This window comes from Chamaea fasciata, unplaced genomic scaffold (genome assembly GCF_029207755.1).
Source record: "Chamaea fasciata isolate MVZ Bird 193981 ecotype frontalis unplaced genomic scaffold, bChaFas1.0.hap1 SCAF_858, whole genome shotgun sequence".
Taxonomy (NCBI): Eukaryota; Metazoa; Chordata; class Aves; order Passeriformes; family Sylviidae; genus Chamaea; species Chamaea fasciata.
Window position 1 is genome coordinate 18,080 of NW_027094943.1, and position 22,265 is coordinate 40,344.

A 22,265-nucleotide genomic window follows, 5' to 3' on the forward strand; every position below is an offset into this window, starting at 1 on the left:
CGTAACTGGGATGAACTGGGATGAACTGGGGCGTTACTGGTGCGGGGGCGGCTGAGACCAGCAGGGCTGGAACTGGTCAGACTGGGATGGACTGGGAGGGGACTGGGTGGGAACTGGGTGGGAACTGGGAGGGAACTGGGACAGGGGTCAGCCCCGGTGTCGCAACTGGGATATACTGGGGTTAACTGGGATGGAACTGGGACAGGACTGGGATTTCACTGGGGTGGAACTGGGATAAACTGGAGTAAAACTGAGATGAACTGGGATGGAACTGGGATGGAACTGGGATAAACTGGAATAAAACTGAGATGAACTGGGAGGGGACTGGGCAGGGACTGGGATTTAACTGGGATGGAACTGGGGCAGGGCTCAGCCCCAGTGGCCAAACTGGGATGAACTGGGGCATTACTGGGATGAACTGGGGCATTACTGGGATGAACTGGGGCGTTACTGGTGTTGGGGTGGCTGAGGCTGGCAGGGCTGGAACTGGTCTGATTGGGATGGACTGGGAGGGGACTGGGATGGACTGGGAGGGAACTGGGAGGGAACTGGGATTTAACTGGGATGGAACTGGGGTTAACTGGGATGGAACTGGGGCAGGGCTCAGCCCCAGTGGCCAAACTGGGATGAACTGGGGTGTAACTGGGATGAACTGGGGTGTAACTGGTGTGGGGGCGGCTGAGACCAGCAGGGCTGGAACTGGTCTGACTGGGATGGACTGGGAGGGAACTGGGACAGGGGTCAGCCCCGGTGTCGCAACTGGGATGTACTGGGGTTAACTGGGAGGGAACTGGGATGGAACTGGGAGGGAACTGGGATGGAACTGGGGCAGGGCTCAGCCCCAGTGGCCAAACTGGGATATCCTGGGTGTAACTGGGATGAACTGGGGTGTAACTGGTGCGGGGGCGGCTGAGGCCGGCAGGGCTGGAACTGGTCTGACTGGGCGGGGACTGGGCGGGGACTGGGCGGGGACTGGGCAGAACTGGGCGGGGACTGGGGTGAACTGGGAGGGGACTGGGAGGGGGCTGGGCGGAACTGGGCGGAACTGGGCGGGGACTGGTCTGCACTGGTCCGCACTGGGAGGCGCCGGGGACGCCGCGACAGCGCCCGAGAGACTCCGGAGACACCGAGGGACCCCCGGGACCCCCCAGGGACCCCCCAAACCCCACCGGGACCCCCAAAACCCCCCCGGGACCCCCAAAACCCCCCCGGGACCCCCCGAGACCCCCAAAACCCCACCGGGACCCCAAAACCCCCCCGGGACCCCAAAACCCCCCAGGGACCCCAAAACCCCCCAGGGACCCCAAAACCCCCCCCGGGACCCCCAAAATCTCCCTGGGACCCCCAAAACCCCCCCGGGACCCCCCAAAACCCCCCCGGGACCCCAAAACCCCCCCGGGACCCCAAAACCCCCCAGGGACCCCAAAACCCCCCCCGGGACCCCCAAAATCTCCCTGGGACCCCCAAAACCCCCCCGGGACCCCCCAAAACCCCCCCGGGACCCCAAAACCCCCCCGGGACCCCAAAACCCCCCCGGGACCCCCAAACCCCCCCCCCCGGGACCCCCAAAATCTCCCTGGGACCCCCCAACCCCCCCCGGGACACCCCAGGACCCCCCAAACCTCCCCCAACCCCCCCCCCGGGACCCCCAAAACTCCCCGGGGAGCACCAGGGGACCCTCAGGGACCCCCCAGGGACCCCAAAGCCCACCCGGGACCCCCCAAAATCACCCGGGGAACCCCCCAACCCCCCCCAAAAACCCCCCCAAAGGGCCCCCAGGGACCCCCGGTGACCCCTGGGTGACCCCTGACCCCCCAGGAGACCCGCAAGTGACCCCTGAGTGACCCCCTTGAGTGACCCCTGCGAGACCCCTGAGTGACCCCTGTGACCCCTGTGGACCCCAAGTGACCCCCCCAGGACCCTTCAGTGACCCCGGAGTGACCCCTGAACCCCCCCACGACCCCCTTGGTGACCCCTGGGTGACCCCTGAGTGACCCCTTCTGCTCCCTGTGACCTTGGAGTGGACCCCTGGTGACCCGTGGGTGACCCCATGAGTGACCCCGGAGTGGCCCCTGGTGACCCCTGAACCCCCCAAGACCCCCTTGGGGACCCCTGGTGACCTCTGGGTGACCCCCTGTGACCCTTGCTGACCCCTGACTGACCCCTGACTCCTGAGTGACCCCTGAGTGACCCCTGAATGACCTCTGAGTGACCCCTGAGTGACCCCTGAGCCCCAGGACCCTTCAGGTGACCCCTGAGTGACCCTTGAGTGACCCCTCTACCCCTGTGTGACCCCCTGAGTGACCCCTGAGTGACCGTGGTGACCCCTTCTGACCCCTGAGTGACCCCTGGGTGACCCCCTGTGACCCTTGCTGACCCCTTGCTGACCCCTGACTCCTGACTGACCCCTGGGTGACCTCTGAGTGACCTCTGAGTGACCTCTGAGTGACCTCTGAGCCCCAGGACCCTTCAGTGACCCCTGAGTGACCCTTGAGTGACCCCTCACCCCTGTGTGACCCCCTGAGTGACCCCTGAGTGACCGTGGTGACCCCTTCTGACCCCTGACTGACCCCTGGGTTGGTGACCCCTTCTGACCCCTGACTGACCCCTGGGTGACCTCTGAGTGACCTCTGAGTGACCCCTGACCCCCAGGACCCTTTAGTGACCCCTGAGTGACCCTTGAGTGACCCCTGAGCGACCCCTGAGTGACCGCAATGACGTCACCGCCTCCCGATGACGTCACGGCGGGGGGCGTGTCCCGGTACCGGGTGGGGCTGAGCACGGCCCCGGGGTGGGGGCGGGGCACGCTGGGCGCCGTCACCTTCCGCCTGGAGGGGACGCTGGGGACATCGGGCCCGTGTCACCTGAGCTGGCCCCGGCACCGCCTGCGGCCCGGCACCGTGAGTTTGGACCGGGGGTACTGGTTAGACTGGTTTGGACTGGGTTGGACTGGTTTGGACTGGGTTACACTGGTTTGGACTGGGTTACACTGGTTTGGACTGGGTTACACTGGTTTGGACTGGTTTGGACTGGGAGGGGACACTGGGGACATCGGGGCCCGTGTCACCTGAGCTGGCCCCGGCACCGCCTGCGGCCCGGCACCGTGAGTTTGGACTGGGGGTACTGGTTACACTGGTTTGGACTGGTTTGGACTGGTTTGGACTGGGTTACACTGGTTTGGACTGGGTTACACTGGTTTGGACTGGTTTGGACTGGGTTACACTGGTTTGGACTGGGTTACACTGGTTTGGACTGGTTTGGACTGGTTTGGACTGGGTTACACTGGTTTGGACTGGGTTACACTGGGAGGGGGCACTGGGGACACAGGTGACACACAGGTGACACAGGAGGTCACATAGGTGACACAGGTGACAGAGGTGACACAGGTGGCACTCAGGTGACACTCAGGTGACACAGGTGTCCCCTGTCACAGACCCTGTGGGTGGAGGTGACATTGCCACACCCCTTGGGGACACTGCTGCACCTGCACAGGTGACACAGGTGACACACACGTGACACTCAGGTGACACAGGTGACACTGAGGTGACATAGATGACACAGGTGACACAGGTGACACTCAGGTGACACACAGATGACACTGGGGTGACACAGGTGACACACAGATAACACACAAGTGACAAACAGGTGACACTCAGGTGACACAGGTGACACTCAGGTGACACAGGTGTCCCCTGTCACAGACCCTGTGGGTGGAGGTGACGTCCCCACGCCCCTTGGGGACACTGCTGCGCCTGCACCTGCACAAGGAGCCGCTGCTGTCCCTTGTCCCCGGACCGCTGGTTCTGTGCCACCGTCACCGTCACCGGGCCACACCCCGGGGACACCGGAGGGGACAGCGGAGGGGACAGCGGAGGGGACAGCGGGGGACGTCACCGAGCCACAGCCCGGGGGACAGCGGAGGGGACAGCGGAGGGGACAGCGGGGACGTCCCCACGGCCACCTTCCCGTGTCACCGCTGGCTGGAGAGCGGGGGACATGGTGCTGAGAGAGGGGACAGGTACGGGGACACTGGGGACATTGGGGACACTGGGGACACTGGGGACATTGGGGACATTGGGGATATTGGGGACATTATTGGGGACATTGGGGACACTGGGGACACTGGGGACATTGGGGACATTGGGGACACTGGGGACATTGGGGACATTGGGGACATTGGGGACACTGGGGACACTGGGGACATTGGGGACATTGGGGACATTGGGGACAGTGGGGACATTGGGGACACTGGGGACATTGGGGACATTGGGGACATTGGGGACAGTGGGGACATTGGGACATTGGGGACACTGGGGACATTGGGGACACTGGGGACACTGGGGACAGTGGGGACATTGGGGACACTGGGGACACTGGGGACATTGGGGACACTGGGGACATTGGGGACATTGGAGGACTGGGGTGTTGTGGTCATTGGGACATTTGGGGACATCAAGGACACATTGGGGACATAATGAGGGTACTGAAGGCACTGGGGGGGGAGGGGGCTGTGTCCTCTGTCCCCATTGTCCCCAGTGTCCCCAGTGTCCCCAGTGTCCCCACTGTCCCCATGTCCCCACTGTCCCCACTGTCCCCACTGTCCCCACTGTCCCCATGTCCCCATGTCCCCACTGTCCCCACTGTCCCCAGCCCGGACCCCCCGTGAGGCCGCGCGGGTCCCGCAGTTGCTGCAGCAGCGCCGGGAGGAGCAGAGAGAGCGACGGGAGAGCTTCGAGTGAGGAACTGGGATGGACTGGGAGGGACTGGGGGGACTGGGGGGACTGGGGGGGACTGGGAGGACTGGGGGACTGGGGGGACTGGGGGGACTGGGGGGGACTGGGAGGACTGGGGGGACTGGGATGGACTGGGGGGACTGGGGGGACTGGGGGGGACTGGGGGGACTGGGATGGACTGGGGGGACTGGGGGGACTGGGGGGGACTGGGATGGACTGGGGGGGACTGGAGGGACTGGGGGGACTGGGGGGACTGGGGGGACTGGGGGGGACTGGAGGGACTGGGGGGACTGGGGGGACTGGGGGGACTGGGGGGACTGGGGGGACTGGGGGGACTGGGAGGGACTGGGAGGGACTGGGGGGACTGGGAGGGAATGGGGGGGGACTGGGGGGGACTGGGGGGACTGGGGGGACTGGGGGGACTGGGAGGGAATGGGGGGGACTGGGGGGGACTGGGGGGACTGGGGGACTGGGGGGGACTGGGAGGGAATGGGGGGACTGGTGGGACTGGGAGGGACTGGGGGGGACTGGTGGGACTGGGGGGGACTGGGGGGGCTGGGGGACTGGGGGGGACTGGGGGGGACTGGTGGGACTGGGGGGGACTGGGGGGGCTGGGGGGACTGGGGGGACTGGGGGGACTGGGAGGGACTGGGGGGGACTGGGGGGGACTGGGGGGACTGGGGGGACTGGGGGGACTGGGGGGACTGGGATGGACTGGGGGGACTGGGGGGACTGGGGGGGACTGGGATGGACTGGGGGGGCTGGGGAGACTGGGGGGGACTGGGGGGACTGGGATGGACTGGGGGGACTGGGGGGACTGGGGGACTGGGGGGGACTGGAGGGACTGGGGGGACTGGGGGGACTGGGGGGACTGGGAGGGAATGGGGGGGGACTGGGGGGACTGGGGGGACTGGGGGGACTGGGGGGACTGGGAGGGAATGGGGGGGGACTGGGGGGGACTGGTGGGACTGGGGGACTGGGGGGACTGGTGGGACTGGGGGGACTGGGAGGGAATGGGGGGGGACTGGGGGGACTGGGGGGACTGGGAGGGACTGGGGGGGACTGGTGGGACTGGGGGGGACTGGGGGGCTGGGGGGACTGGAGGGAATGGGGGGGACTGGTGGGACTGGGAGGGACTGGGGGGGACTGGTGGGACTGGGGGGGACTGGGGGGGCTGGGGGGACTGGGGGGACTGGGGGGACTGGGAGGGACTGGGGGGGACTGGGGGGGACTGGGGGGACTGGGGGGACTGGGGGGGACTGGTGGTCACTGATGGTTGCTGATAGTCACTGGTGTCACCAGTGGTCACTGTTGGTCACTGATGGTCACTGTTGGTCACTGTTGGTCACTGTTGGTCACCGATGGTCACTGTCGGTCACTGTCGGTCACTGTCGGTCACCGATGTCCCCAGTGGTCACTGTCGGTCACCGATGGTCACCGATGGTCACTGTCGGTCACTGTTGGTCACCAATGGTCACTGTCGGTCACTGTCGGTCGCTGTCGGTCACCGATGGTCACTGTCGGTCACTGTTGGTCACCAATGGTCACTGTCGGTCACTGTCGGTCGCTGTCGGTCACCGATGGTCACCAATGGTCACTGTCGGTCACTGTCGGTCACCGATGGTCACTGTCGGTCACTGTTGGTCACCAATGGTCACTGTCGGTCACTGTCGGTTGCTGTCGGTCACCGATGGTCACCAATGGTCACTGTCGGTCACCGATGTCCCCAGTGGTCACTGTCGGTCGCTGTCGGTCACCGATGGTCACTGTCGGTCACTGTTGGTCACCAATGGTCACTGTCGGTCACTGTCGGTCGCTGTCGGTCACCGATGGTCACTGTCGGTCACTGTTGGTCACCAATGGTCACTGTCGGTCACTGTCGGTCGCTGTCGGTCACCGATGGTCACCAATGGTCACTGTCGGTCACTGTCGGTCACCGATGGTCACTGTCGGTCACTGTTGGTCACCAATGGTCACTGTCGGTCACTGTCGGTTGCTGTCGGTCACCGATGTCCCCAGTGGTCACTGTCGGTCACTGTCGGTCACTGTCGGTCACCGTCGGTCACCGATGTCCCCAGTGGTCACCGCTGGTCACTCCTGTCCCCAGGTGGGCTCCCTACGCCCCGGGCTGGCCCTGGTGTCTCCGGGCGCTGCCCCCGGCCCTGTGCCCGTGGCCGCCCCCGCCCGTGACGTCACCGGACACGACGTCACCGCCGGCGTCCCCAACCACGCCGTCACCGGGGCAGAAAACGTCCCAGGGACCGGCGACGTCACGGGAGAAGATGACGTCACAGGACTCGACGACGTCACCGGGACAGATGACGTCAGAGGGGCCGATGACGTCGGAGGAGCAGATGACGTCGGAGGGCTCGATGACGTCACCGGGGACGCCCCCGGCGCTGTCCCCGACCCTGAGCTTCCCCCTGGCCCACCGGGCACAGCTGGCCGCCCGCGCCGCCGCCGCGTCAGTGACACCCGGGGGACGCCGGGGACACCGGGGGGGCACCGGGGGTCACCGAGAGTCATGGAGGGGTCATCGAGGGTCACCAAGGGTCACCGAGGGTCATGGAGGGTCACCAAGGGTCACCGAGGGTCACCGAGGGTCATGGAGGGGTCATCGAGGGTCACCAAGGGTCACCAAGGGTCACCGAGGGTCATGGAGGGGTCATCGAGGGTCACCAAGGGTCACCGAGGGTCATGGAGGGTCACCAAGGGTCATTGAGGGTCCCCAAGGGTCACCGAGGGACATTGAGGGTCACCGAGGGTCCCCAGGGGTCATGGAGGGTCCCCAAGTGTCCCCAAGGGCCATGGGGGGTCCCAGCCACACCCCTCCCATCTCTTTGTCCTTGGATGTCCCCGTGTCCCCAAATGACCCCAATAATGTCCCCAGGGTCCCCACTGTCCCCAGATGACCCCAATAATGTCCCCAGTGTCCCCAGAATCCCCCCACTGTCCCCAGATGACCCCAATAATGTCCCCAGTGTCCCCAGTGTCCCCCCACTGTCCCCAAATGACCCCAATAATGTCCCCAGTGTCCCCAGTGTCCCCCCAGTGTCCCCGCTGTCCCCTCAGTGTCCCCACTGTCCCCTCAGGCAGATCCGGATCCGGCTCCGGGGGCTCCGTTCCGGGGGCTCCTGGAGCAGCTTTGGGGACATTCGGGCGGCGCTGGAGGGACCCGGGACCCCCATCAGCGGTGGGTGACACCCCTGGGGACACCGCGGGGACGGGGGGGGACCCTGGGGGGACACTGGGGACATTGGGGGGACATTGAGGGGGACAATGAGGGGGACAGGGGAGGGTCTCAAGAATTCTCGGGGTCCTGGTGATGTCCCCAAGGTGTCCCCAGTGATGTCCCCGTGTCCCCAATGATGTCCCCAGTGTCCCCGTGTCCCCGTGTCCCCAATGATGTCCCCAGTGTCCCCGTGTCCCCGTGTCCCCAGTGTCCCCAATGTCCCCAGTGATGTCCCCATGTCCCCAATGTCCCCGTGTCCCCAGAGTACGTGGTGCGGCACTGGCAGGAGGTGTCCCCAATGTCCCCAGTGATGTCCCCAGTGATGTCCCCGTGTCCCCAGTGATGTCCCCGTGTCCCCAGCGATGTCCCCAGCGATGTCCCCGTGTCCCCAGAGTACGTGGTGCGGCACTGGCAGGAGATGTCCCCAATGTCCCCAATGTCCCCAATGTCCCCAGTGTCCCCGTGTCCCCAGTGATGTCCCCAGTGATGTCCCCGTGTCCCCAATGATGTCCCCAGTGTCCCCAATGTCCCCAGTGATGTCCCCGTGTCCCCAGTGATGTCCCCGTGTCCCCAATGTCCCCGTGTCCCCAGAGTACGTGGTGCGGCACTGGCAGGAGATGTCCCCAGTGTCCCCAATGTCCCCAGCAATGTCCCCAGCGATGTCCCCAGCGATGTCCCCGTGTCCCCAGAGTACGTGGTGCGGCACTGGCAGGAGATGTCCCCAATGTCCCCAATGTCCCCAATGTCCCCAGTGTCCCCGTGTCCCCAGTGATGTCCCCAGTGATGTCCCCGTGTCCCCAGTGATGTCCCCAGTGTCCCCAATGTCCCCAGCGATGTCCCCAGCGATGTCCCCGTGTCCCCAGAGTACGTGGTCCAGCACTGGCAGGAGATGTCCCCAGTGTCCCCAATGTCCCCAGCGATGTCCCCGTGTCCCCAGCGATGTCCCCAGCGATGTCCCCAGCGATGTCCCCAATGATGTCCCCGTGTCCCCAGAGTACGTGGTGCGGCACTGGCAGGAGATGTCCCCAATGTCCCCAATGTCCCCAGGGATGTCCCCAGGGATGTCCCCAGTGTCCCCAATGTCCCCGTGTCCCCAGAGTACGTGGTGCGGCACTGGCAGGAGATGTCCCCAATGTCCCCAGTGTCCCCAGCGATGTCCCCAGTGTCCCCAATGTCCCCAGCGATGTCCCCAATGATGTCCCCGTGTCCCCAGAGTACGTGGTGCGGCACTGGCAGGAGATGTCCCCAGTGTCCCCAGTGTCCCCAATGTCCCCAGTGATGTCCCCAGCGATGTCCCCGTGTCCCCAGAGTACGTGGTGCGGCACTGGCAGGACGACGCGTTTTTCGGGGAGCAGTTCCTGAGCGGGGTGAACCCCGTCCTGCTGCGCCGCTGCCCCCGCCTGCCCCCCAACTTCCCCGTCACCGCCCCCATGGTGGCCCCCAGCCTCGGGCCCGGGACGTCCCTGCACAGGGAGATGGAGGTGAGGGGACCCCAAAACACCCAAAAACACCCCAAAAACAGCCCCAAAGACACAGAAAATAACCCCAAAACAAAAAAAACTCCCACAAAAACAATCCCAAAACCACCAAAAATAACCCCAAAACACCAAAAACCCCCAAAACACCGAAAATAACCCCCCAAAAAAAACCCCCAAAACAACCCCAAAGCCACCAAAAATAACCCCAAAACCAAAAACCCCCAAAACCGAAAATAAACCCAAAAAAACCGCAAAACCAACCCCAAAACCACCGAAAACACCGAAAATAACCCTAAAACCAAAAAAAACCCACAAAACACCGAAAATAACCCTAAAACAGCCCCAAAAACAACCCCCCAACAAACTCCGAAACCAACCCCAAAACAACCCCTCAAAAACAACCTCAAAAACCCCAAAACACCCCCAAACACCCCGAAAACCCCAAACACCCCAAAACCACCCTGAAAACAACCCCCAAACCACCCCAAAACAACCCCCAAAACACCCCAAAAACCCCAAAACACCCCAAAACACCCAAAAAACACCCTCAAACCCCAAAACACCCCCAAACCACCTCCAAACCACCCCCCAAAACACCCCATGACCCCAAAACACCCCAAAAAACACCCTCAAACCCCAAACACCCCCAAAACACCCCAAAAACGCCCTAAAACCCCCAAACCACACTAAAAACACCCCCAAACACCCCAAAAACACCCTCGAACCCCAAACCAGCCCAAAACCAGCCCAAAACCAGCCCAAAACCACCCCCAAACCCCAAACGACCCCAAAACACCCCAAAAACCCCAAACGCCCCCAAAACACCCCAAAATCACCCTGAAACACCCAAAACACCCCAAAACACCCCAAAACCACCCCAAAATCACCCTAAAACCCCCCAAAACCCCCCCAAAACACCCCCAAACACCCCCCAAAAACCCCCCAAACCGACCTCAAAACCCCCCAACCCTCCCAAATCCCAAAATCCTGGAGGGAAGCGAGGGGCTGGCGCGGACCCCAGGATTGGGGGGGTGGGTCAGGATTTGGGGGTCCCGGGGGTGATGGGGACGGGGGGAGGGGGGGTGTTCCCGTTTTTTGGGGGGGTTTCCCATTTTTTGGGGGTGTCCGGGGAGGTCGGGGGGTTCCACATTTTTTGGGATTGTCCCATTTTTTGGGATTGTCCCATTTTTTGGGATTGTCCCATTTTTTGGGGATTGTCCCATTTTTGGGGTGTCCCATTTTTTGGGGTGTCCCATTTTTGGGAGGTGTCCCATTTTTGGGGGGGTGTCCCATTTTTTTGGGATTGTCCCATTTTTGGGGGTGTCCCATTTTTTTGGGATTGTCCCATTTTTTGTGGTGTCCCATTTTTGGGGTGTCCCATTTTTGGGATTGTCCCATTTTTTGGGGATTGTCCCATTTTTGGGGTGTCCCATTGTTTTAGGGTGTCCCATTTTTGGGATTGTCCCATTTTAGGGGGGTTTCTCAGGGTTTTCCCATTTTTTGTGGTATCCCATTTTTGGGAGGTGTCCCATTTTTGGGGGGTGTCCCATTTTTGGGGTGTCCCATTTTTTGGGGTGTCCCATTTTTGGGATTGTCCCATTTTTGGGGGGGTGTCCCATTTTTTTGGGGTGTCCCATTTTTAGGGTGTCCCATTTTTTGGGGGTGTCCCATTTTTAGGGTGTCCCATTTTTTTGGGAGGTGTCCCATTTTTTGGGGTGTCCCATTTTTTGGGATGTCCCATTTTTTTGGGATTGTCCCATTTTTTGGGGTGTCCCATTTTTTGTGGTGTCCCATTTTTGGGGGTGTCCCATTTTTTGGGGTGTCCCATTTTTGGGGGTTTCTCAGGTTTTCCCCATTTTTGTGGTGTCCCATTTTTGGGGTGTCCCATTTTTTGGGGTGTCCCATTTTTTGTGGTGTCCCATTTTTTTGGGAGGTGTCCCATTTTTGGAGTGTCCCATTTTTGGGGGGGTTTCTCAGGTTTTCCCCATTTTTGGGGTGTCCCATTTTTGGAGTGTCCCATTTTTTTGGGGTGTCCCATTTTTTGGGGGGTGTCCCATTTTTTGGGGGGGTTTCTCAGGTTTTCCCCATTTTTGGGGTGTCCGGTGTCTCAGGGTGGGGTCAGGGGGGTCTCCCCATTTTTGGGGTTTCCCTGGGGGGGGGCGTGTTCCATTTCTGGGGGGTGTCTGCGGCGTTCGGAGCGTTCCATTCCCATTTTTTCGGGGGGGAGGGGGGGGGGCGGTCTCGTTTTCGGGGCTGTTCCCCCACGTTTTGGGGGGGGGCTGTCCATATTTTTTGGGGGGGGGGGGTGTGTCTGATTTTTGGGGTGTCCCCCCCAGGAGGGTCACGTGTTCCTGGCCGACTACGCCCTGCTGGAGGGGCTCCCCACCGGGACCCTCGGGGGGCACCCCCAGTTCGTGGCCGCCCCCCTGTGCCTGCTGTGGGCCAGTCCCCGCGGCCGCCTGCTGCCCGTGGCCATCCAGGTGTGTCCCCGGCTGTCCCCAGGTGTCCCCGGGTGTCCCCGGGTGTCCCCAGGTGTGCCCAGGTGTGTCCCCGGCTGTCCCCAGGTGTGCCCAGGTGTCCCCGGGTGTCCCCAGGTGTCCCCAGGTGTGCCCAGGTGTCCCCGGGTGTCCCCAGGTGTGTCCCCAGGTGTGCCCAGGTGTCCCCAGGTGTCCCCGGGTGTCCCCAGGTGTGTTCCCAGGTGTCCCCAGGTGTGCCCAGGTGTGTCCCCGGGTGTCCCCAGGTGTGCCCAGGTGTGTCCCCGGGTGTCCCCTGCTCACCCCCATTGTCCCCTGTCCCTCGTTGTCCCCCACTGACCCCCAGTGACCCCCACTGACCCCTGGTGACCCTCACTGACCCCAGACCCCCCCATTGTCCCCTGACCCCCGGTGACCCCCGGTGACCCCCGCTGACCCCCGCTGACCCCGCTGACCCCGCTGACCCCGGTGTCCCCGTTGTCCCCAGCTGTCCCAGCAGCCCGGGCCCGGCTCCCCTGACCCCTGGTGACCCCCGGTGACCCCCGGTGACCCCAGGTGACCCCAGGTGACCCCAGGTGACCCCAGGTGACCCCGCTGACCCCGCTGACCCCGGTGTCCCCGTGTCCCCAGCTGTCCCAGCAGCCCGGGCCCGGCTCCCCTGACCCCCGGTGACCCCCGCTGACCCCGCTGACCCCGCTGACCCCGGTGTCCCCGTTGTCCCCAGCTGTCCCAGCAGCCCGGGCCCGGCTCCCCTGACCCCTGCTGACCCCCGGTGACCCCCGGTGACCCCCGCTGACCCCGCTGACCCCGCTGACCCCGCTGACCCCGCTGACCCCGGTGTCCCCGTTGTCCCCAGCTGTCCCAGCAGCCCGGGCCGGGCTCCCCTGATCCCTGCTGACCCCCAGTGACCCCAGGTGACCCCCGGTGACCCCGCTGACCCCGCTGACCCCATTGTCCCCGTTGTCCCCAGCTGTCCCAGCGGCCCGGGCCCGGCTCCCCTGACCCCCGGTGACCCCAGGTGACCCCCGGTGACCCCGCTGACCCCGGTGTCCCCGTGTCCCCAGCTGTCCCAGCAGCCCGGGCCCGGCTCCCCTGACCCCCGGTGACCCCCGGTGACCCCAGGTGACCCCAGGTGACCCCCGCTGACCCCGCTGACCCCATTGTCCCCATGTCCCCAGCTGTCCCAGCAGCCCGGGCCCGGCTCCCCTGACCCCCGCTGACCCCAGGTGACCCCGCTGACCCCGCTGACCCCGGTGTCCCCATGTCCCCAGCTGTCCCAGCAGCCCGGGCCCGGCTCCCCTGACCCCCGGTGACCCCCGCTGACCCCAGGTGACCCCGCTGACCCCGCTGACCCCGCTGACCCCGGTGTCCCCGTTGTCCCCAGCTGTCCCAGCAGCCCGGGCCCGGCTCCCCTGACCCCTGCTGACCCCAGGTGACCCCGCTGACCCCGCTGACCCCATTGTCCCCATGTCCCCAGCTGTCCCAGCAGCCCGGGCCCGGCTCCCCTGACCCCTGCTGACCCCAGGTGACCCCGCTGACCCCGCTGACCCCATTGTCCCCATGTCCCCAGCTGTCCCAGCAGCCCGGGCCGGGCTCCCCTGACCCCCGGTGACCCCCGCTGACCCCGCTGACCCCGCTGACCCCATTGTCCCCGTTGTCCCCAGCTGTCCCAGCAGCCCGGGCCCGGCTCCCCTGACCCCCGGTGACCCCCGCTGACCCCCGCTGACCCCAGGTGACCCCGCTGACCCCGCTGACCCCATTGTCCCCGTGTCCCCAGCTGTCCCAGCAGCCCGGGCCCGGCTCCCCCGTTTTCCTGCCGGGGGGCGCCGGCTGGGCTCTGGCCAAGCTGTGGGTCAGGGCGGCGCACTTCGTCCTGCACGAGGTGGTCACTCACCTGCTGCACGGCCACTTCCTGGCCGAGGCCTTCGCCGTGGCCACGCAGAGGCTGCCCAGCGTCCACCCCGTGCACCAGGTAACCCCGAAAGGTGAAATTTTCGCCCTAAAAAATGAAAAAAAAAAAAAAAAAAACACACCCCAAAAAACGAAATTCCCGCCCCAAAACCCGCCCCGGGACCCCAAAACACCAACGGGGAGCCCAAAAATGAAATCCCGGCCCCAAAACCTGCCCCGGGACCCCGAAAGGTGAAACCCTCACCCTAAAAAATGAAAAAAAACCACCCAAAAAACACCCAAAAATGAAATTCCCACCCCAAAACCTGCCCTAGGACCCCGAAAGGTGAAATTTTCACCCTAAAAAATGAAAAAAAAACCACACAAAAAGTGAAATTCCGGCCCCAAAACGGCCCCCAGGACCCCAAAACACCAACGGGGACCCCAAAAATGAAATCCCGGCCCCAAAACCTGCCCCGGGACCCCGAAAGGTGAAACCCTCACCCTAAAAAATGAAAAAAAAACACCCAAAAAACACCCAAAAATGAAATTCCCACCCCAAAACCCGCCCTAGGACCCCGAAAGGTGAAATTTTCACCCTAAAAATGAAAAAAAAAACACCCAAAAAGTGAAATTCCCGCCCCAAAAATGGCCCCCAGGATCCCGAAAAATGAAATTCCCACCCCAAAACGGCTCCTGGGACCCCAAAAACCTGAAATTCCCACCTTAAAATCCCGACCCTGACCCCAAAAGGTGAAATTCCGGCCCCAAAACCACGACTGGGACCCCCCAAAAAATAAAATTCCCACCCCAAAAACCTGCCGGGAGCCCAAAAACCCGACTGGGATCCCAAAAGGTGAAATCATCACCCCAAAACCCGCCCGGGACCCCCCAAAAATGACATTTCCTCTAAAAAAAAATGGAGAAACCCACCCCAAACCCACCCCAAAAATGAAATCCCTGCCCCAAAACCCACCCCGGGACCCCGAAAGGTGAAACCCCCACCCGAAAAAATGAAAAAAAAACCACCCCAAAAACATCCAAAAAATGGAATCAGCACCCGAAAAACGGCGCCCGGGACCCCGAAAGGTGAAATCGCCGCCTGAAAACCCGACGCCGAGCCCAGAAATGCCCCAAAATGCCCCAAATGGACCCAAAATGGGCTCCCCAGTGTCCCCAGTGTCCCCAGTGTCCCCAGTGCCCCCGTGTCCCCAGTGTCCCAGTGTCCCCAGTGTCCCCAATGTCCCCGGTGTCCCCAGTGTCCCCAGTGTCCCAGTGTCCCCAGTGTCCCCAGTGTCCCATTGTCCCCAGTGTCCCCAGTGTCCCCAGTGTCCCCACTGTCCCCATTGTCCCCAGTGTCCCAGTGTCCCCATTGTCCCCAATGTCCCCAATGTCCCCAATGTCCCCATTGTCCCCAATGTCCCCAGTGTCCCCCCAGTGTCCCCAGTGTCCCCCGTGTCCCCAGTGTCCCCAGTGTCCCCAGTGTCCCCCCAGTGTCCCCAGTGTCCCCAGTGTCCCCGGTGTCCCCGCTGTCCCCAGTGTCCCCAATGTCCCCGGTGTCCCCACTGTCCCCAGTGTCCCCAGTGTCCCCAGTGTCCCCCCAGTGTCCCCAGTGTCCCCAATGTCCCCAGTGTCCCCAGTGTCCCCAGTGTCCCCAGTGTCCCCAGTGTCCCAGTGTCCCCAGTGTCCCCAATGTCCCCAGTGTCCCCAGTGTCCCCAGTGTCCCAGTGTCCCCAATGTCCCCGGTGTCCCCGCTGTCCCCAGTGTCCCCGGTGTCCCCAGTGTCCCCTGTGTCCCCAGTGTCCCCAGTGTCCCCCGTGTCCCCCAGTGTCCCCAGTGTCCCCAGTGTCCCCACTGTCCCCAGTGTCCCCAGTGTCCCCAGTGTCCCCAGTGTCCCCGGTGTCCCCAGTGTCCCCATTGTCCCCAGTGTCCCCAGTGTCCCCCGTGTCCCCCAGTGTCCCCAGTGTCCCCAGTGTCCCCAGTGTCCCCAGTGTCCCCAGCGATGTCCCCGCTGTCCCCAGCTCCTCCTGCCCCACCTGCGCTTCACGTTCCACATCAACATCCTGGCCCGGGAGACGCTGCTCAACCCCGGCGGCATCATCGACCAGGTGAGAGCTGCCACCTGGCACCTGGGTGTCACCTGTGTCACCTGTGTCACCCGGTGTCACACCTGTGTGTCACCTGTGTCACCTCAGTGTCACCTGTGTCGTGTGCGTCACCTGTGTCACCTCCCTGCTGTCACTTGTGTCACCTGTGTGTCACCTCTGTCACCTCTAGTGTCACCTGTTTCACCTGTGTGTCACCTCCCGGGTGTCACCTGTGACACTGAGCGGTGTCCCTGTCCCCAGGCCACCTCGGTGGGCCGGGAGGGGACACGAGTGACACTGAGGGGTGTCCCTGTCCCCAGGCCACCTCGGTGGGCCGGGAGGGGACACAGGTGACACTGAGGGGTGTCCCTGTCCCCAGGCCACCTCGGTGGGCCGGGAGGGGACACGAGTGACACTGAGGGGTGTCCCTGTCCCCAGGCCACCTCGGTGGGCCGGGAGGGGACACAGGTGACACTGAGGGATGTCCCTGTCCCCAGGCCACCTCGGTGGGCCGGGAGGTGACACAGGTGACACTGAGGGATGTCCCTGTCCCCAGGCCACCTCGGTGGGCCGGGAGGGGACACAGGTGACACTGAGGGATGTCCCTGTCCCCAGGCCACCTCGGTGGGCCGGGAGGTGACACAGGTGACACTGAGGGATGTCCCTGTCCCCAGGCCACCTCGGTGGGCCGGGAGGTGACACAGGTGACACTGAGGGATGTCCCTGTCCCCAGGCCACCTCGGTGGGCCGGGAGGTGACACAGGTGACACTGAGGGGTGTCCCTGTCCCCAGGCCACCTCGGTGGGCCGGGAGGGGACACGAGTGACACTGAGGGGTGTCCCTGTCCCCAGGCCACCTCGGTGGGCCGGGAGGGGACACAGGTGACACTGAGGGGTGTCCCTGTCCCCAGGCCACCTCGGTGGGCCGGGAGGGGACACAGGTGACACTGAGGGGTGTCCCTGTCCCCAGGCCACCTCGGTGGGCCGGGAGGGGACACAGGTGACACTGAGGGGTGTCCCTGTCCCCAGGCCACCTCGGTGGGCCGGGAGGGGACACAGGTGACACTGAGGGGTGTCCCTGTCCCCAGGCCACCTCGGTGGGCCGGGAGGGGACGCTGGTGCTGGTGGCCCGGGGGACAGCGGCGCTGACGTACGGCGAGCTCTGCGTCCCCGAGGACGTGGCCGAGCGCGGCGTTGGGGACATCCCCGGCTACCACTACAGGGACGACGCCCTCGAGATATGGGCGGCCATCGAGAGGTGGGGACACTGGGGACAGCGCTGGGGACAGCGGGGACAGCGTTGGGGACAGCGGGGACACAGGGGACACGGGGGACAGTGGGGACAGTGGGGACAGTGGGGACGTTGGGGACAGTGGGGACAGCGGGGACACTGGGGACAGTTGGATGGGGACAATGGGGACACGGGGACACGTGGTGGCCGTGTCCCCACGTGTCCCCGGTGTCCCCAATGTCCCCGCGGTGTCACAGCTACGTGGAGGGCGTCGTGTCCCTGTTCTACGGCGGGGACGGTGACGTGGCCGAGGACGAGGAGCTGCAGGGCTGGGTGGGCGAGATCTTCACCTACGGCGTCCTGGGGAACCCCGAGAGCGGTGAGGGACACCGGGGACACACCTGGGACACCGGGGACACACCTGGGACACACCTGGGACACACCTGGGACACACCGGGGACATACCTGGGACACACCTGGGACACCGGGGACACACCTGGGACACACCTGGGACACACCTGGGGACACCGGGGACACACCTGGGGACACACTGGGGACACCAGGGACACACCTGGGGACACCGGGGACACACCTGGGGACAGGAGGGGACACGAGGGGGACAAGTGGGTGGTGGGTGACAGGGGACACCGGAGGGATGGGGGGGGACACGGACAAGGGGGGGGACATGGTGACACGGTGACATGGAGGGTGACATCGTTGTGGCGGGTGACGTCATTGTCTCCTGTCCCTCTGTCCTCAAACCCGCAATGTCCCCACTGTCCCCAGTGACCCCAGTGTCCCCAGTGTCCCCAGTGTCCCCGCTGTCCCCACTGTCCCCAGTGTCCCCAATGTCCCCAGTGTCCCCAGTGTCCCCATGTCCCCAGTGTCCCCACTGTCCCCACTGTCCCCACTGTCCCCATGCTGTCCCCAGTGTCCCCAGTGTCCCCAGTGTCCCCAGTGTCCCCAGTGTCCCCAGTGTCCCCAGTGATGTCCCCGCTGTCCCCAGGGTTCCCGTCCCGGCTCTCCACCCGCCCGGAGCTCACCAAGTTTCTCACCATGATCATCTTCGTCTGCTCCGCCCGGCACGCCGCCGTCAACAGCGGCCAGGTGACACCTGGGACACCTGGGACACACCTGGGGACACCTGGGACACCTGGGGACACACCTGGGACACACCTGGGACACACCTGGGACACACCTGGGACACCTGGGGACACACCTGGGACACCTGGGGACACCTGGGGACACCTGGGACACACCTGGGACACCTGAGACACACCTGGGGACACCTGGGGACACACCTGGGACACACCTGGGACACACCTGGGACACACCTGGGGACACACCTGGGGACAGCTGGGGACACACCTGGGACACACCTGGGACACACCTGGGGACACACCTGGGGACACACCTGGGACACACCTGGGACACACCTGGGACACACCTGGGACACACCTGGGACACCTGGGGACACACCTGGGTACTCACCTGAGCACCTGAGTGACCCCAGTGTCTCCGAGCTGACCCCAGTGACCCCCTGGTGACCCCAGTGACCCCCAGGGACATTCCGAGGTCTCAGGTGACCCCAGTGACCCCCAAGTGACCCCAGTGACTCCCAGGGCTATTTTGGGGTCTCAGGTGACCCCGGTGTCACCCAGGTGACCCCAGCTGACCCCGAGTGACCCCATGGGATCCAGGTGACCCCAGGTGACCCCATGGCCCCTGAGTGACCCCACGAGACCCGGGTGACCCCCAGCTGACCCCGAGTGACCCCAGTGACCCCGGGCTGATCCCCAGGGATCTTTTGGACCCAGGTGACCCCAGGTGACCCCGGTGGCACCTGAGTGACCCCTGGGGAGACCTGAATGACCCCATGGCACCCCGGTGACCCCAGGTGACCCCGGTGGCACCTGAGTGACCCCAGTGACCCCTGTGGCCCCTGAGTGACCCCATGGGACCCGGGTGACCCCAGTGACCTCCGTGACCCCCAGCTGACCCCGAGTGACCCCATGGAATCCAGGTGACCCCATGGCCCCTGAGGGACCCCACGGGACCCGGGTGACCCCAGTGACCCCTAGCTGACCCCCGGGGACCTTTTGGGCTTGGGGTGACCCCCAGCTGATCCGGGTGACCCCAGTGACCCCGGTGACCCCCGGGTGACCCCATGGCACCTGAGTGACCCCAGGTGACCCGGGTGACCCCAGTGACCCCCGGGTGACCCCGTGGCACCTGAGTGACCCCAGGTGACCTGGATGACCCCAGTGACCCCCGGGTGACCCCATGGCACCTGAGTGACCCCACGGGACCCGGGTGACCCCAGCGACCCCTAGCTGACCCCCGGGGACGTTTTGGGCTTGGCGTGACCCCCGGGTGACCCCCGGGTGACCCCGGTGTCCCCAGTACGACTACGCCGCCTGGATGCCCAACACGCCGGGGACGATGCGGAGGCCGCCCCCGGGCGGGGACGCCGAGGCCACCGAGGAGCTGCTGCTGGGGACACTGCCGTCCCCCGAGGCCACCGGGGCCCTGCTGGCCCTGCTCAGCGTGGTCAGCTACGAGGGCGGGGAGCCGGTGAGGGGACGCCGGGGACACCGGGGGGACACCGGGGGGGACGCTGGGGGGGCTGGGGACACCGGGGGGACACCGGGGGGGACGCTGGGGGGGGCTGGGGACACTGGGACACTGCGGGGGACACTGGGGACACTGGGGGGGACACCGGGGGGGACACTGGGGGGCTGGGGACACTGGGGACACCGGGGGGACACCGGGGGGTACGCTGGGGGGGCTGGGGACACTGGGGGGACACCGGGGGGACACCAGGGGGACACTGGGGGGGCTGGGGACACTGGGACACTGCGGGGGACACTGGGGACACTGGGGGGACACCGGGGGGACACCAGGGGGACACTGGGGGGGCTGGGGACACTGGAGGGGACACTGGGGACAATTGGGACATTGGGGGGGGACACTGGGGGGGCTGGGGACACTGGGGGGACACTGGGGACACTGGGGACACTGGGACACTGGGGGAGCTGGGGACACTGGGGGGGGACATTGGGGACACTGGGGGGGCTGGGGACACTGGGAGGGTTGGGGACACTGGGGGGGTTGGGGACACTGGGGGACACTGGGGGGGGACACTGGGGACACTGGGGAGGCTGGGGACACTGGGGTCATTGGGGACACTGGGGACACTGGGGGGGACATTGGGGACAATGGGGGGTTGGGGACACTGGGGGGGGTTGGGGACGCTGGGGACGCTGGGGACACTGGGGGGGACATCGGGGGGACATTGGGGACAATGGGGGGCTGGGGACTCTAGGGACACTGGGGGAATTGGGGACAATGGGGGGTTGGGGACATTGGGGACACTGGGGGGGTTTTGGGGTCACCCTGACGATGTCCCCTGTCCCCTGACACTGTCCCCGCTGTCCCCAGCGTCCCCTGGGCTGTCGCTTCCAGGACCTGCTGTCGGGTCCCGGCCCCGCGCGGCTCCTGGCCGGGTTCCGGCAGCGCCTGGAGCGGATCTCGGAGCGGATCCGGAGCCGGAACCAGCACCTGGAGCTGCCCTACCCCTACCTGGACCCCACCTGTGTCACCGAGAGCATCTCCATCTAGTGTCACCTGTGTCACCTGTGTCACCTGAGTGTCACCTGTGTCACCTGAGTGTCACCTGTGTGTCACCTGTGTGTCACCTGAGTGTCACCCGTGTGTCACCTGTGTGTCACCTGTGTCACCTGAGTGTCACCTGTGTGTCACCAACGCCCTGCCTGCAGGAGAACATCTCCATATGACGTCATCAATGTCACCAAATGTCACCTGTGTGTCACCTGGTGTCCCCAACCCCCCTGAGATGTCCCCAGGTGTGTCCCCAACCCCCCGGACAGTGTCACTCACCTGCCCAGGTGCCCAAATGATGGAAAATCCCCCCCCCCCCAAAAAAAATGAGGGGACCCCAAAATTCTTGGGAAAATCCCCCCAAAAATTCTTGGAAAAATCCTAAAAAAAAATCTTCGGAAAATTCCCCAAAAAATTTCTTGGGAAAATCCTTCCCAAAATTATTGGGAAAATGACCCAAAAAATTCTTGGGAAAATCCCCCCAAAAATTCTAGAGAAAAATACCCCAAATTCTTGAGAAAAATCCCCAAAAATTCTTGGGAAAATCCCAAAAAATTCTTGAGAAAAATCCCTAAAAATTCTTGAGAAAAATCCCAAAAAATCTTGGGAAAATCCCCCAAAATTTCTTGGGAAAATCCCCCCAAAACCTTGAGAAAATCCCCAAAAATTCTAGAGAAAAATCCCTCAAAATTTTGAGAAAAATCCCAAAAATTTCTTGGGAAAATGCCCCCCAAATTCTTGGGAAAATCCCCAAAAATTGTTGAGAAAACTCCCCCAAAATTCTTTGGAAAATCCCCTAAAAATTCTTGGGAAAATGCCCCAAAAATTCTTAAGAAAATCCCCAAAAATTATTGAGAAAAATCCAAAAAAATTCTTGGGAAAATCCCCAAAATTTCTTGGGAAAATCCCCCAAAAAATTCTGAGAAAAATCCCAAAAATTCTTAGGAAAATCCCCCAAAATTCTTGGAAAAACCCCCCAGAAATCTTGTGAAAATCCCCAAAAATTCTAGAGAAAAATCCGCAAAAATTTTGAGAAAAATCCCAAAAATTCTTGAGAAAAATCCCAAAAATTTCTTGGGAAAATGCCCCCCAAAATTCTTGAGAAAATCCCCCAAAATTGTTGAGAAAACTCCCCCAAAATTCTTGGGAAAATCCCCAAAATTTCTTGGGAAAATCCCCCAAAAAATTCTTGAGAAAAATACCCCAAATTCTTGAGAAAAATCCCAAAAATTCTTGAGAAAAATCCCAAAAAATTCTTGGAAAACCTCCCCAGAAATCTTGGGAAAATCCCCCAAAATTCTTGGGAAAATCCCCCAAAATTCTTGGGAAAATGCCCCCCCCCAATTCGGCCACCAGGGGGCAGCAGCGAGCGAGCCAATTAATTGATTAATTTATTAATTGATTAATTAAAAAAGACTAAAAATTAAAGAATCGTTAAAATCCCCATTTCCGCTGTCCGAGCTCAATTTTCAGCTTTGAACCCAAATCTTCGCGTCCCCAATCCCAAAATTTTGGGGTTT

General features: G+C 63.1%; 2 protein-coding genes across 2 annotated transcripts; one reads left to right on the top strand and one right to left on the bottom strand.

The window, feature by feature from the left end:
• Positions 1-7,087: 7,087 nt before the first annotated feature.
• LOC136305974 (hydroperoxide isomerase ALOXE3-like) lies at positions 7,088-20,745 on the top strand. The gene is made up of 11 exons (XM_066209319.1): positions 7,088-7,197; positions 7,826-7,926; positions 9,274-9,446; positions 11,780-11,923; positions 13,695-13,889; positions 15,829-15,915; positions 16,982-17,151; positions 17,382-17,503; positions 18,131-18,231; positions 19,528-19,698; positions 20,566-20,745. Exons 1-11 carry the CDS (start codon positions 7,088-7,090, stop codon positions 20,743-20,745), a joined length of 1,554 nt encoding a protein of 517 aa, XP_066065416.1.
• LOC136305975 (collectin-46-like) lies at positions 12,578-13,677 on the bottom strand (the record flags this gene model as incomplete). The annotated part of the gene is made up of 2 exons (XM_066209320.1): positions 13,559-13,677; positions 12,578-12,641 (listed from the first exon to the last, which is right to left on the bottom strand). Coding segments are annotated over exons 1-2 (183 nt in total), but the record flags the coding sequence as incomplete, so codon positions are not given.
• Positions 20,746-22,265: the final 1,520 nt, after the last annotated feature.

What these genes read in the sequence shown, in the direction of transcription:
- LOC136305974 (XM_066209319.1), top strand. Translation starts at nt 7,088, where the DNA reads ATGACGTCGGAGGGCTCGATGACGTCACCGGGGACGCCCCCGGCGCTG. An exon ending in ACCCGGGACCCCCATCAGCG is followed by an intron (nt 7,927 to 9,273) that starts GTGGGTGACACC and finishes CCGTGTCCCCAG; the next exon opens with AGTACGTGGTGCGGCACTGG. An exon ending in ATATGGGCGGCCATCGAGAG is followed by an intron (nt 17,152 to 17,381) that starts GTGGGGACACTG and finishes GCGGTGTCACAG; the next exon opens with CTACGTGGAGGGCGTCGTGT.